The 16,055-nt window shown below is 36.1% G+C and overlaps 1 protein-coding gene across 1 annotated transcript in view; it reads right to left on the bottom strand.

The window, feature by feature from the left end:
- LOC122799991 (vegetative incompatibility protein HET-E-1-like) overlaps nucleotides 1-16,055 on the bottom strand; it is a 964,337-nt gene that overhangs the window by 69,275 nt on the left and 879,007 nt on the right. The window contains exon 15 of the mRNA XM_044069444.1: nucleotides 2,367-2,550. Within this exon, the coding sequence (XP_043925379.1) occupies nucleotides 2,367-2,550 (184 nt within the window). The remainder of the gene's footprint in view (nucleotides 1-2,366; nucleotides 2,551-16,055) is intronic.

The raw sequence follows: 16,055 nt of genomic DNA, 5'->3' as shown, positions 1-16,055 counted from the left end.
AGTTTAATAATATTCAATAAGAAATATGGAGATACTGTATCAAAACATTACTATTAGACAGAAGATCAAAAGCTTTGAGTTTAATTTAATACAGGGTAGAGGTGTGGGTAAATCAAATAATATGACTGATAAATTGTAAATAATGTTAAGACATTACATAATTCACCAAAATAATTCCCTTGCTTCTTCTACAATACAAATTAATATCAATGAAAAAGAAAAAAATATTGGATCAAAACATCTTCTTTAGATGGTTGCACATATCAGAAGTCTGGGTAGCAGTTTAGCAAATCAGATTATTTCAGAGAAGCAGAAATATACATCTAAAATACTATATATATATATATATATATATATATATATATATATATATATATATATTATATAAAGCATTCTAGACATATATGTGGTTAAAATAAACTACTCATAAAAGAAGATTTCTTTTAGTGATAATATTTAATAGACAATTATCTCCAAAGAATAAAAAAATAAATATATTGAAAAGTATGTCCTCTAAGATTTATGTAAGCATAATAGATTTTGTATAAGAACTAGAAGGATATTTTCAATTTTCATCAAACACAAATATGAAATGTATAAAAAATAGAAAATCCACAATGTTGTATTTCAACCCTCTTCTTCTATATATCCCAGTATTCCATCCTACTTTTACTATAATCCAAGTATCACAACTTACATCTGCTAAACATCCCAGTATTCCACCCAATTAAAACTTGTATCCATTATAATTTCCAGTATTCCAGCAATTAGAACTTACATCCTTCAAACATACCAGTATTCCACCCAAATAGAACTCACATATGCTATACATCCCAGTATTTCAATACACCAGTAGGAAACTGTATAGAGAATAAAACAAAAAGCCAATCTCCATACACAGGAAGAGTAAAACCTTTAATAATATTAGCACTTTCATCCTAAAATTCCAGGACTTCATCAGATAATTGACTCAAGTTAAAACAACCTATTAAACATAATACAAATAGTGTCATGTGATAAAATCAGCCTATAAAATATCCGTTCAATTAAACTACTAATTTAAAAAAGAAATCATACCCGCATTATATACAATAGAAAACTATTATGCTTAAATAAAATCCAAAAATAACAGTCATATAAATATAAATACAAAAACTTGTTCTAAATGTCTATGGATTTTAATGCCTATAATCCATTCAGTGATTTTATATCATTTAATCGGAGGAGAAGGGGTGGGATGTGTTATTTTTGGATTTTATTTAAGCATAATAGTTTTCTTTTGCATATAATGCAGGTATGATTGCTTTTTTAAAAAATACTAGTTTAATTGAAAGTATGTTTTTATAAGCTGATTTTATCACGACACTCCCAGTATTCCACACAATTAGAACGTGCATCCTATATACATGCCAGTATTCCAACCAACTTACATACTGCTGCATTACACTGCTTCATTACAATTAGGTCATTTGATATAGATACTTCCAAGTAACTTTCCTTTTTTGCTCCTGCTACTAATCCTCCATTGTGTATTCTTTCATGGCTTTGTGTTTCTCAGTTGAGTTATTTTGCATTACATTTAGCTACCGTGCTTCTGACTGCTCTTCCAACCTTACTAACACTCTTTCCATTCTTTCTAAACAGTGTATCATCTTTAAATTGTTGTGTTTCTTTGATCAGAGTATATAACAGTTCACTTACTGTTAGGAAAGGTCAGAGATACTTAATAAATTGTGAGCAATGCTCACCATGAATGTTCGCATTTTCATAGAATAAATCACATAGTTATCTATCAGCATTTCTTAGCCTTAGTTATAAAACCTTCCCAGTATAGTAGAAACCATATTAATATTAATATTATTATTAATAATAATAATAATAATAATAATAATAATAATAATAATAATAATAATAATAATAATAATAATACAATTGATTTTTACATGAATGGAAGTAAAACTGTAACTTAGTGAAGGCTTTTGATCTTTTCTTTTTAGATTTTTTTATGATCATTCTTTTGCTTTATATAGTTTGTGCCTTGGTTTGTGGTGTATAATCTCATAATAGTATTTAACACATTCAGAATATAGTTTCTTCTGAATCTGACAGTCTAGAATGTATGGTTATGTTTTTATGCTGTTTTTGCTAGCTAGATATCCTTTTTATGAAAACCTTGAAAATCCCTTTTTTTTCCATTTTTTAAAGCAACAAAATAACCTGCCATTTTCCAATTTGTTAGTTGTTATAATTATTTGCATACAGACACCAAATTTTATTTGCCCTGGAAATGATATTGATGTAACCCCCCCAACATATGCTCACCCCCCACACACACACACAATGATAATATTGAAATTGTTCCTTACCCAGACACGAATTGTTCCATCTTCTGAACCACTCACCCACCTGTCCACCAGGGGGTGCCAGATGATGCAGGATACCTCCGCCTCATGTCCTTGCAACACATTAAGTAACCTCATCTCATGGCCAACAGGACTGAAGTGCCTCACATAAATTAGGCCATCTGTTGAAGAGTAGGCAAACTCATTCCTACAATTAAATGGACCATATCTAGTTACAGTTTTCAAATAGTTTGACTTTTGACATTTATAATATCAGTCCCTTAATTCTACATAAAAACAAAATTGCAGCAATCTGCAGAAAATTGTCAAAAACTGGCAGCTCTACAATATTTTGTATACTGAATAGTCTGTTTCACAGAACATTAAACTACTTTAAGTATGTAGATGGGGTATTTAAAAAACTGGCTTATTGTCTCTTAATTATTTTAAATATGTAACTACTGCAAGCATCCTAATTAATATAGAATTGTCTCCAACTACACATTTAAATTCAGTAGATTATTAGCTCCTTGGGAAAAATGCTGAGATACATTGGCTAATCACGGCCTACATTCTTCTGTGTGATTTTAGAATATAAGATGTGATCTCAGGTTTTGCTTTGAGATCATTATTCCTTTCATAACAAGGACATAGAAGGCTACACCATCTCTTATCACTACTTTTCAATATGTTTCATGACAGAAGAAATTATTCTTTTGAAATTATGTCAGTCTATCAGTGATCTATTAATCTCATCCTAACTGATCAAATTTGACTAATTTAATGTGAAATGTGTTAGTCCATTAAATAACATTTTGCTGAACGCCTTCTGGTGTACATGCTTATAGTTCAATACTATTGCATAATGTTTGCATCGACTATTTCAATTTGTCAGACATATACTGTCTCTGTAAACTGGATGTGAAATCTACAGAGACAAACATAAAATGAGCATCTGTGCAGAACAATTTTTTTTTTTTTTTATTTATTGTTGACCAGGTCAGTCCCATCAGGCTAGTGCCATTTTTTTCAGTGGAGACCCAAGGTGACATTTATACTACTAGGGGAAATTTGGCTAGAGCATCAGATAACTTACACCATGCTTTTCGATAGATGCCATGGTATCTTTTACTTCCACCAGAGGTACAACTGACTGAAGCAGATGGGACCTTGGTTTAACATCTCATGTGAAGGATTCACACTCAGGATTGTGGGACCTCCCCTTATGCTGCACACTGCAGTGTCAGTGCATGGAATTAATCTCTGTACCTAGGGTGAAAAAAGAACCCACAGACTTCTGATCTTTCAGTTGTCTCTATGCAACCAACCTCCCACCATCTTCCCCAATGGTTTTATTTACTCAGCATAGCTAGCAATCTAAATGCAGTACTCTGATCAAATTTCTTTCACTAGATGTTACTTAAACTTCATATGAATATGCAGACAAAAAGTGGTTATTCTGGTGGAAACTATAAAAGTAGCTGACATCTACTGTCTTGAACACAGTTGAATGGTTATCAGGGTAAGTGTGCATGTGTGGGTGCACGTGCTCTTGTGTGTATGAGTGCACATGCATGCATGCTTACGTAAATAACAAACTAAATTTATTATATGCAAAATTTATTTTACATGATCACAGTCAGGTGTTGAAGGTGTGCACAGTCAAAAATAGTTAGCCATTTGAGTGGGGTGCAACTGTGGGTATGTGAAAGGAACTGGTCTCCCTCCACTCCTATGTGATAACAATTAAAGTATTGTCAACCTGGATTGTAAGGGGCATTGTGTATGCTTATGCATGAAATAAACTAATATTATTTTAAGTGCAGAAAAGGAGTAGTCCAGAGAATTAAGAACAGATAATATTTAATAAACAATATATAGATCAACAGTAGTATATTTGCTAGGATAGACCGCATAGTTCCTTAGCTTGGAAGTCTATCTACCAAGGTAAGCATACCTTGTGAAGGGCTTAGAGATAACAGAAACAGTAGAAATTGTTTTCTTTTTTTTCTTTGCTGCCAGTATGATTTTATTTACATCTTGGTAGTTTAATATTTTAATATAGACAGGTCTTGGTTTCAGTGATGTTTGCATTTCCCTCAGGGCTCTGTGGGCTCTCTCTATTGTTATTTGCTGCATTTCTTCAGATTCCTCTAGGAGGGAATTTATTATTTGCTTGATTGTTGGTATTAGATTGTTATGAAGTACAGTTTCAGGTATTCCTCTGATGATGATATTGTTCCTTCGAGATCTTGCTTCCAGGTCTGTTAATTTTGCTTGTAAGTTTTGTATTTCTTTGTCATGGTCATCAGTTTTTTGAGAAACAGAGTTTATTTTTATTTCATTTTCTATTATTTTGGACTCACATTTTTCCATTCTGGATATTATTTGGCTGAATGAGTCACCAAAGGTTTGAAATTGCAATGATAAGTCCTTTAATGCTTGCTGGATAGGTAATAAGGCAGATTTTATGTCTTCCAGATTAGCTGGCTGGTCTGTCTTGGATTTATTTGTATTTTTAGAATTGTCAGTTTGTTTAGTTGTCTTTTGCCTTTTTGAAGTTGTGTCTTTCTCAGGTGAGGCTAGTACTGAGAATTTGGTCTTAGTTGTTGTTGTTTCCATATTATTTTCCTCTTTTGACATCTTGCTGTATAGTTTTCTACCAATCTTGCAGTCAGATGCAGGGCCTTGGTAGCACATTGCTTAAGCTGTTATTCAGAAATCTTAGTTAATCCTGCTGTTTCTGAGCTGAATCTGTCACTTTTTCTTCCTCTTTTGTTTGCTGGATGATATTAGCAGTAAATATCTACAGTTATTTCTGTATTATTAATTCTGTGTTGCCTTCTGGGTTTGTTTTAATCCAGGGTATATCGAAACCTAGGTGATAGCAGTGCTCACAGAACAGCGGCCATTTTGAACTCGGAAATTGTTTTCTTGATGATTGCTTTGTAGAGCAAGTCTTAAGTATTTTAGTTATAAAACCGTATATAACTAAAGTTGAAGGCAAATATGAAAACGTATGAAGCACGCTCCTGGAGGAAAAATTTTTATTGAGTAGGACTTACATTAGTTGCAGAAAAGAGTGATGCATCTAGATTGTCAGAACATATTTGGACAACTGGAGTAAATAAGCTCACAGTATATGTAAAAGGAGCAATTATGGAAATTAACTCACTTACTGGTGACATGTCATTTACACAGGACAAGGTAGTGACTTCTTATGGTGGAAGAAGTTTTTTCCCATCAAAGAAAGTGAGTAGCACACACATATAAACACCACTAAACAGAACCTGGCAGATCCACTCCTTAAACTAGCTAAGTTTAACTTCTTTATATGTTACATTGTGACATCATATCAGCTTTTCTTAATCATATGAAAAATAACATAAAGAAAAAAATGTTTATACAGGCATCTCAACGTGCACACACACACACACACACACACACACACACACACACACACACACACACACACACACACACACACACACACACACACACACAAAACACACTGAATTTATATGAACTAATTCTTTGATAGCATATCAATGAGAAAAACTGAAATCTCAAAAGAATTCATTGTACAACGATTTCACATAAACAGTGAGACAGCAAATACAGTGCAGGTTTTTGAGTTTGCGTTTTATCGTAACCAGGGATTTGGGATGAAATAATGCTCACAGAATTGCAACTCATTTGAATGATGAGGTCATATGGCTATATCAGATGTGTTTTCTTGAATTAGCAGTGTACTAGTTCTATACTTACTTGTTTTATATAGTACTGATGCTGAGGTTCAATGAAGTTAAATGCCAATATTTTCCCCTTATAATAAATGGTTATTGAGAGAAACTGCTGAGTCATTTGATACTGTATAAAGATTTTCTTGCTCCCCTTTATAATGCAACTTGCTTGCAAGTAAGGATGTTATGCAAAAGATGAAGCATGTGTATGTTATGTTAGCTTTTGGGTTAGATGAACTGTAAAGGGCCTTTAGAAGAATAGTGAGGACTGATAAAACACCATGGAAGAAGGCAGCATCCTTGACCTTTAAAGAAATATGGCCTTGTGCAGTTTAATTCTTGGCATTTAACCTATGAAATTCTAAAATGAGATGGAGGGTTACATCCCTTCTGGAAGGGTACAGTTCAAGGTCATTTGTTAGTATTCATGGCACTTGGTTCCAGATTGAATTCCAAATTAATAGGTGGTCAGATACAGTTTGGGAATGGGTGAGATATCGACCAGAAGATGCATACTCTAACTATAAATAAGTATAGAGGGTAGTAGCTGTGTTTGATGGTGCCAAAGAAACGGGAAATGTATATGTGATAGTGGGGAGCGCGTCTATATCAGAAGATCGAATGCTAAAAATAGTGAACGCTCTTTTATTAAACTTAAAAATGTGAAACCTTAAAATGTTGAAGGAAGAGATCAGCAAATTTTTTCCCAGGGAAAAAATTTGCTGAAGCAAAAAAAAAAAAAAAACAATTTACATGCAAAATAAAATGGGGGGCTTCTCCCAACTTAATATACCAATTCCAAGATAACACCACAGTGGAGAAAACAGCAAAGTCCGGAGAACGGGACATAGTTTTTTTTCCCAGGAAAAAAAAAATCGATGTTCCGTGGCTTTGACATTTTCAGGTTTCGCATTTGAAAGTTTGATATAAGAGCGTTCACTAATTTAAGAATTCGCTCTCCTAATAGGAACCCTGGGGAGCCAGGATGCAAATGAATGACCTGGGAATTAACAACAAAGTTGCAGAGTGGTAAGGCTGTGTAGGGTCAACAGAGAGGATGTGAGTCTGAACTAGCTTTGCTTATGATATGTTAAGAAGGGGAGGGTCTGCAGCAAACCATACAGTGAGCTGCTGTGGCTGACACTGACATGTTTAGAGGGCCAGGTGGGAGGGGTGCCATTAAGGCTTAGACTTGATAGAGGGTCACCAAGAGGTGGATTTAGGGGCAAAAGTGATGTGCATGATTGTCTAGAATATGGAATGGATTAACAACTTAAGAATAAAGATGCTGAGCGTATAACAGAGAATTGGGAGGGAGAGGAGGTAAGTTGCTATTTTTACAACAGATAAATTATCCTGCAAGAAGTCTTGTAAACTATATTAGAGGGTTGTAAAATGGAAGTGGAGTACATTAAAATGATGGAATGTGGATGTGGCCATAGCTCTAATAAATGATTAGAAATGGCAGACTAATGATGCATGGTGAAGCAGGGAAGGAAGGAAGGTCTATGATGAAGCATATCAGAGAAGTGGGAGTTAGTGTTAGGGAGGTAATACACCTAACTGGAATGATGGCTAGGTTGTGAAATTTGTATTTACAAAACTAAAATGTTTCTAAAGAGGGGAAATTCATAATTTGGAAAGATTAAACTGTTGTATTAGATAATTCCAAGTACAGAAATTCTGGCTCTGTGCACTACATGTGGATTTCCAAATTATCTTACAGACGGATGTGGAAGGATGAGCTTACAGGACATGTGGAAAATACAGAGCTGGTACCCTATATGAGGAAGTTGGCTTCAGACTGTACTCCAGTAGTACTTGGGTGAAAGGAGAGTACGCAAAATGCAAGCAGGAAGAAATTTATCCATTGCGGTGCTCTTTAGGCATGGAAGTCATGTGTTGCTTAAAATATATGGTGAGGGAAATAAAGAACCCTAATCCATAGAAGTGGACATGATATATACCGATATGCACACACACACACACACACACACACACACACACACACACACACACACACACACACACACACACACACACACATACACAGAGTATGGGAGATCAGTCATTTTATTGACAGTGTCTAGTTTTTAAGGAGATTTTGCACAGGTACATATCTCTGAGTGAAAGTTTCTGACAAACAGAGCATCAGAACAGGTAAAATCAAGCAGTACAAATGGAATTCCATGTGATTACTATAAACTGATGAGGATATAGGTGGCGAAGAACCATCACGGGTATTTTAAGAGGTTATCATGCTGCCAAGGTATCTTTTTCATGGCTAGAAGCTTGTTATAGACCTTCCCAAAACTAAAAAGCGTAGGAATGGTCCAACTAGCTATAGCACACTGTCCTTAAATGTCATGGATTTTTAAGTTTTTATGTTAGGATTCTGGATGGTAAAGTTAAGAAGATATTTCATAAGATGATGTCACAGCACAGACAAATTTGTTTTGTGAAAGGCAGATGAATTCCATTGCTAGAGAATGGGAAGTTAGGGGGAATAAGAGAGACAGTAATACTCATTGATATTAGAAAGGACTTGATGCATTCAGTTAGGAATGAATGGGGGAATAAGAGAGACAGTAATACTCATTGATATTAGAAAGGACTTGACACATTCAGTTAGGAATGAACATTTAAATTTATGAATGAAATGAGGCTTAGGAGTAAGACCATTTGAAGAGTGAAGGTGCTGTATAAATATCTAGTATTGCAGGTGGTAGCTAAAGGGAGACCGTTTAGAATGGTGGATGTGCTGAGAAAGACACAACATAGATTCTTCCTGTATACATTTTTGCTGATTTTGTTTACTGACATACTGTTGCAGAAAGTATATAGAATTTTGAATTAGGTAGGATGCTACCCTAAACACTGAATGTGGGATTGTGGTTAGAGAAAATCTAAGTTGGAGTTCCATGCCAATAAATCTGTTACAGGTATAATGTTAAAGGATGAGGGGAAGTTAAGGTTGCCTAGAGTGAAGATGGGGGCTACTTACTTACACATTAAGAGTATTTCCTTCTAATGAAGGATGTTTTTAAGGGTTATTGTGGGGGGGGGGGATATGAAAGACAAGGTAGATACAATTTTAGGTGGGGTGATACATGGAAATCTATGGTAGTTCATATACGGGTCTTAAGAATGATGGTCCTTTAACAAGTGATATATTTTGTGTGATAATTTGGTACTTTGTTGGGACTGGATCGTATGAGCAAGTTAGTGTATGTCAGATTTGTACCAAGAGACAACAGAGGTATAAACAGAATGCAAGGTGATAGGAAGTGAGGTAGTCAGACATGCCAAACAGAGAAATAAACACTGTAATAAATAATAATAAAACAAATTTATTGATTTTAAATCACCTTTTACTAGAAGGAACAATAGATTTGGACACTTTTAAGTATTTACATAATCATAGGCCTAGAGTCCCCTCTATATTTGGTATTCCAAAGGTTCACAAAAATCCTCTGGATCCACCATTAAGACTTATAGTGTCATTGGAAAGCTTGGTCACTGCTCCCTTGGCAAAGTTTTTAGATTTTAAACTTAAAGAACTTTCCATGATGGGAATCGATGTATTAAAATCTTCATGGGATCTGCTGAAAAGTACAAAAACTAATTCATATAATGATAACATTATTTTCATTACCATACGTGTAGCGGATTTATTCACATCCATACCACATGAAGAGGGGATGGTATGGTTTGAGGAGGCCCTAGTAAAATATGGGAAATTTACTAACAATGAATTTCATACATGTTTAACAATGGATGTGGTTTTAAGGAATAATTATATTTATTATGAAGGTGAATTCTTTCAGCAACTTAAGGGTGTAGCAATGGGGGCTAGATGTGCCCCAACATATGCTAACATCATTCTTTCTTGCAAGGTGTTGGACTCTTTACAAATGTTACCTGGATGACATTTGTTTATTTTAGATTGAAACTGAAGAAATGTTTTTAGAAAATTTTTATTATATTTCTATGACTACTTCCATTTTAAAGTTTACTTATAGTATTGAACACGAACACATGAATTATTTAGATATTACCATTAAGAAGGACAGAGGTAGATGTAGATCAACAGTTTATAGAAAGGAAACGTACTCAAACTCATATTTATTTTATACTAGTGCTTGCCCTTTTTACCAAAAAAGGGGTTTAGTGAAAGGAGAGTTTGTGTGTGTGTGTGGGGGGGGGGGGGGGGGGCAGAATGACTTCAGATGACAGTGATTTTTTAAAAGAGTGCCATTTTCTGACAAGTATGTTTAAGGAAAGAGGTTATCCTGACAGTTTATTAAAAGAAATAGAAGATGAAGTTAAGGAAGGTAGAAAAAATAGATTTGCACCTGTACTAGGAAAAGAAAACATTTTTATAGGCCAGGTAAAGGAAAGGATGACCAATTACAGCAAAGAGTATGAGGAAGCATTTCCAATGGATTACAATGGGGATACAGGTATGATCTGGGACATTATGGACAGAGAATGGGCTAGATTTACCAGCATTTCTGATTTAGATGGTATTTTTTTAAAAAAACTTGTTTATTTATAGATAAGATATCAATATAAAGAATATGTTAGAAAGGAATAATAGTGTTAAAATAGCTTACAAAGAGGTACATTTAAATGTGGTTGTTGCTCACACTGTCCATTCTTGAAAAAAAGGTGAAAATATTTATCTAACTAGTAGAGATAAATAGTTTCATAGGTTCATAGGTTGGCACTAGACTATCGGGCCTAGGGCCTATACAAGCCTAGCCATAACAATTCCTTGGCTATTTCTTCCCACACTATTTACTTCCTTGACCCCTGTCTAGCAGGGCGACTGACGTGAATTAATAGTAACAGTTTTGCGAACTGTAACACGTGGGGTGGTACATAAAGCATTGTGTGATAAATCTATGTCATTTTATATAGGAAAAACTAGAAGGAAGTTAAAAGTTAGAATTTACAAGCATGGTTAAGATATAAAGAATAAAAACTTAAAACAATGCTTTATATAAACATAATAGTTTATGTCATGAAGCCACTTTTCACTTTTTTGTATTGGAGGTAGTACCTATGGAGCAATTTGGGGGACCATGGGAGACTAGACTTGAATATAGGGAATTATATTGGCAAATAATCTTAGAAGCCACAAAATTCCTAGGCCTTAATGATGCAGTCTCCCTGGCTCCTGTATTAAAGCTTAGAGCAGCCAAGTTGTGAAATTATTTTAATGAACACTAGATGGCAAAATAGGATATTACAAAGTTAATAAATGTGTAATGATAACCTTTTGAAGTGACATACACATAAATATTTATATAATATACATTTATTTTTATATATTCTTACATTTTTATTATGAACATGATACATTTAATAATGTTTTATATATTTATTATATATTTTTATATAAGATAGGTTTATACATTTATTATAGCTATTCAGGTTTTTTAAAGTTAAGTATTATATGCTGATTGAATTACAAGGTCTACTTTGTAACTGGTTGTTTTTTATTGATTTCTATATAAAAGGAGGCACAATGAGGAGGTATGCATACATCTGATGAAGTCTTAGTTTTGACGAAAACACCGTGAGACGTTAAGCATTAATGTGTGCATGTTTTGTTATTTTACCATGTCCTTTATCGAATAAAAAGTTCTTAACTCAATAAATCGTTGGTGGCCTTCAAAAGTAATCATTTGTGTATTTTAACATAAACATTGTATGACTGAACTTGGTAAATATAATGAGGGATAGAACACCTAAGGCTGGGACGGTTAAAAGGACAATGTGTGATAGACAAAAGAGGTTTAAAGAGCTACTTGGTGAAGCTAAGTAAGCAGTCTAAAAAGGTAGTGGAATAAATAATGAAAGTCAGGTTGGAAAGGGTTAAGGTTAAGGTAAAGACAGCTTTGAATGTGTTGTACAGATATTTTTCATAATGATCTGGAAACAATACAGACAACATAAATGTGCTTTTAGCCTTCACAGAATGTTCATGCAGGCTGTCTTCTTCGGTAAAACATACCATATGACATGCAGCTCATGGCAGCTAGGCATTATAGCGTATGCAAAGCTGTTCATCTCATTTATTACACAGGGTAAACTATTTCTCTGCAAACCCATTAGGTGCATCAGTCTCAGACAAATGTACTTTGATTTGGAAATTCATTTGATGTTTCACTCTCAGCCAACTAGGCTTCCGTTTATTACTATTCAGTTAGTTGAACAATATCCTACAATTGTCTTTACAGATCAGGTACCCTTCAAAACTAAGGACATAGTTCCTACCCATAGCTATAATTGCATAAGAAAAGGTAGGACACTCAAACAGGCTGGCTTTTTCCAGTTTTAACAATATGTGCAAAACACTTTTTATGATCCTCACTGAATTAATGCATACTTTATTCCATACTTAGGGTATAAAGCATTTCAGTAGAAGATGTACAATGATTCAGCTGAAGTAAGCAAAACTCACTGTACTGGTAAAACACATTCTGTTCCTCTGTCTGCTGACTATTTTGTTGAGCACAGACAGACTCAGACTTGCTGGCAAAGTGATTTTCAGCATCCCATTTCCTCTTGTTGCACAGGTTTCGAGAAGCAGTAGTCCCAAACCTTTGACACACTCCCTCAAAGATTTTCACTCAGTGTCATTTCTTTTCCTGGACACGGCTTCCCCATGGCAACTCCTCTCTGCTTGAAGATCATCATCATCATCATCAACATTAACCCTCTTTTTCCATGTTCTATGTGGGGTCAGCACACTTTGTCAACTGTCAACACCTCACTTGATTCAATACTGCCCTCATACCTGCTTCAAGATTCATGCCTGTCTCAGGTCTTCTCTCACAACATTTATCCATCCGTCTCTTTCCTGAACATCCTTGTTTCCTCTTGCCTTTTTCCTGTATTTCCCAAGTTTTCTTCATCAGATTGTCTTCAGCTTTCCTGCCCATATTCAAAAAAATGCTGTAATTTGTTATCTTTAACTTGCTCTTTAAATGGAGCTACTCTGGCTCATTCCTTTGTTTGTCCCACAGTTTGCATCTTGCCAACTATCTCAGGCACTTCATCTCCATCAGCTCTAGCTTCTTCAAAAGGTTTGCCTTCACCACTGAAGTTTCAGTAGCATACAGAAGTGCTGGTTTTACCATTGCTTTGTATACCTTACTTTTCAGCTTCTTTGGCATTCTTCTGTCACATACTACCCCTGACACTCTGTGCCAGTTGGATTTAATCCCTACGATTATAGCTTTGACCTCCTCATTCAGACTTCCCTTTTCATCGACCACCCATCCCAGATACTTGAAGTTGTCAAGTTGTTCCACTATTTTCTTTCTATCACAATTTTCAACTTTTCCTGATTTCCCCCAATTTTTTCCTCAACAACTATTTTTTCTGCACCCAGTGTCATTCCCATGTTCCTTCAGTTTTGCACTCCATTTCCCTGTCATCTGCTGATGTTCCTGTTGTGAGTCTACTGTAATGCCACACCATCTGCATACAGTAGCTCTTCTGATCTGTTCTCTCTGACTTGTTTGCATCACTTGTATGAACAGCAGTGGGCTCAAAGCTGAACCCTGATGCACATCCACTTTCACTGGGAAATCTGCTCTGAGTCTGAACACTATTCGTTGTTGGATCTGTGGGTCTTTGTTCATAACTTGCATTAATTCAATCAATGTTTCTGGAACTTCAAACCATTGCAGGATTTCCCAAATCAGCTTCCTTGGAACATTGTCATATGCCTTCTCCAAATCTAGGAATGTTCAGTTGGACTCATTACTGCTCTAAAGCTTCTTTTTCACAGTCTGTCTTACAGCACCCTGATCTGAATCTTAACTCCTCATCTCCCATCATGATATGAATTTGAACTGCTCATCTCCCATCTTACTCTGAATTTAAACTGCTAATCTCCCATCTTACTTTCTAATTCTCTGCATATTCATTTATCGATGATCCTTTCCAGCCCTTTTTATGTAGTATTACAGGAGTCTGATACCTCTATATTGCCCACAGTAATGAATATCCACTTTGCTCTTATATGCTGACATTAGAAAGCTTATTCTTCAGTCAACTGGGATACTCCTTTTTCTCCATACTGCTATGAGTACCCTCAGGAGCAATTCCTCCCCAAACTCACCCAGCATCTTGATCATATCTGCTGTGACCTCCTTTGATCTTGCTGCTTTCCCCAACTTCATTTTCCTCAGTGCTGTTCTTACTTCTTCTAGGATAGGCACCTGTTCTTCTTTCACTGTAGGCTGTGTATGTGGTAGTACACTTTCAGTGGGGTTTTCTTCATTCAAAAGTTGCTGGAAGTACTCCTTCCATCTGCCTTTCATGTCCTTTGTTTGGTGACAAGGTTATCACTGGCACCCCGTTATGAATGGTTTCTGATGACTGCCTTCTTTATCTTTCTGCCTTTGCCTTACAGACTGATAGAGTTTCTTTGTGCCATCTGCTGAGTTATTTTCCAGAAACTGATAAGAGAGCCTCTGATGCCTCCTTCTTTACTTTTGCAGCTGCACTCTTAACCCCTTTGTTAGCCAGCCACTTTTCCTTCTTAGCAGGATCTATTTTTGCTACTCCCACTTTTTGCTGCACTTCATCTTTCTTTTAATAATTTTCTGGACTTCTGCATTACACCACCAGATTTCTTACCTGATCTCGCATCATGTATTACCTGCTGCATTAATAATGCAATGGCTGGTGAACGACTGTAAACATATTGTGATCTGAAGAGGCCACTTGGAATTTCATGGCATCCTGTAATTTAATAATATCTGGTAAATAATAGATGGCTGAGTTATATGGACAGATGTGCAGTTTTAGAGTAATGGAAAATGATTACAATATGGAATGAAGGGTGCAACTTGGTGAAGTAAGATGAGGAGCTGAATGAGAGATGTAACCAAATGGAAGATCTGTGGGGAAGACTTGGGGTTATGAAAACTGGTTACTGTTGAAAGGGTGAAGACTGCAATTTTGATTCTTAGGTTCATAGGTTCATAGGTGTCTACTAGGCTAATGGCCCTGGTGCCTTTACAAGCCTAGCCCATAGAAGTGCCCTGGCATCATGCTGCCCGATGTTAGTTCCCAGTGCCTCTATCAAGTACAGCCACTGGAGTGATCCCCGGGATGAACTTTCTATTACCCATCCATTCATCAAGATTTCTCTTGAAGAGGGACAGCGAGGTGCTCTGCTTGACATGTATAGGAAGTGTATTCCAGAGCATGGGCAGTCTCTGGGTGAGGAACCTGTCCCTCCAGCATGTTCTGTTGATTGTGGTAATGAGGTTGAGGCCTTTGCAGCGTGTGGTGCGGAGAGATTGGGATTTCTTTAGATGTAGAACTTCTAACAGAGCTGAGTCAGATGTGGCTTTGTAAGTCAAGCAGAGATTGCCTCTAAGTACGCGATATGAGGCAGAGTATACCTGCAGTCTTTTGAGTCTGTCCATGTAGGACATGTGTTTAATGCCTAGGATCCTCTTCATGAGGAACTTCTGTGGCCTCTCCAGCTGTTGCAGGTGTCTAGTGAGATAAATGCCAAATGGGGAATTATACTCAATGATTGGTCTAATGAGGGAAGAGTAGAGAGAGACAGTGACCTCTTTCTTCCTGGATGCAAAGCCCTTGGTAATGAGATGTGCCACATAGAAGGACTTTCTGACCACAGTGGCAATGTGATGGTCAAAGGAGAGGTTGCTGACAACCTGCATCCCCAGATCTCTTATAACACCTTCAGTGTTCAGTAGGCTCCCATCGATGTGGCAATTAGTGGGAACTGAGTTTTTACCAAAGGGGATGATGACACATTTTTGGCATTAACCTTAACGCCATGGTTTTGACACCAGTCATTGGTCTCAGTGATGCCTTTCTGTAGGATGCCTGTATCACTTGTGGAGTTAATAATGGCTCCCAGCTTGCAGTCATCTGCAAACTTGGTCAGCCAGAGTTCCTTTGTGTTGGC

This window comes from Protopterus annectens, chromosome 4.part0, assembly GCF_019279795.1.
Source record: "Protopterus annectens isolate FY-2018-M chromosome 4.part0, PAN1.0, whole genome shotgun sequence".
NCBI lineage: Eukaryota > Metazoa > Chordata > Ceratodontiformes > Protopteridae > Protopterus > Protopterus annectens.
Note: the sequence above shows the minus strand (reverse complement) of the source record. Positions and strands in the feature narration are given on the sequence as shown.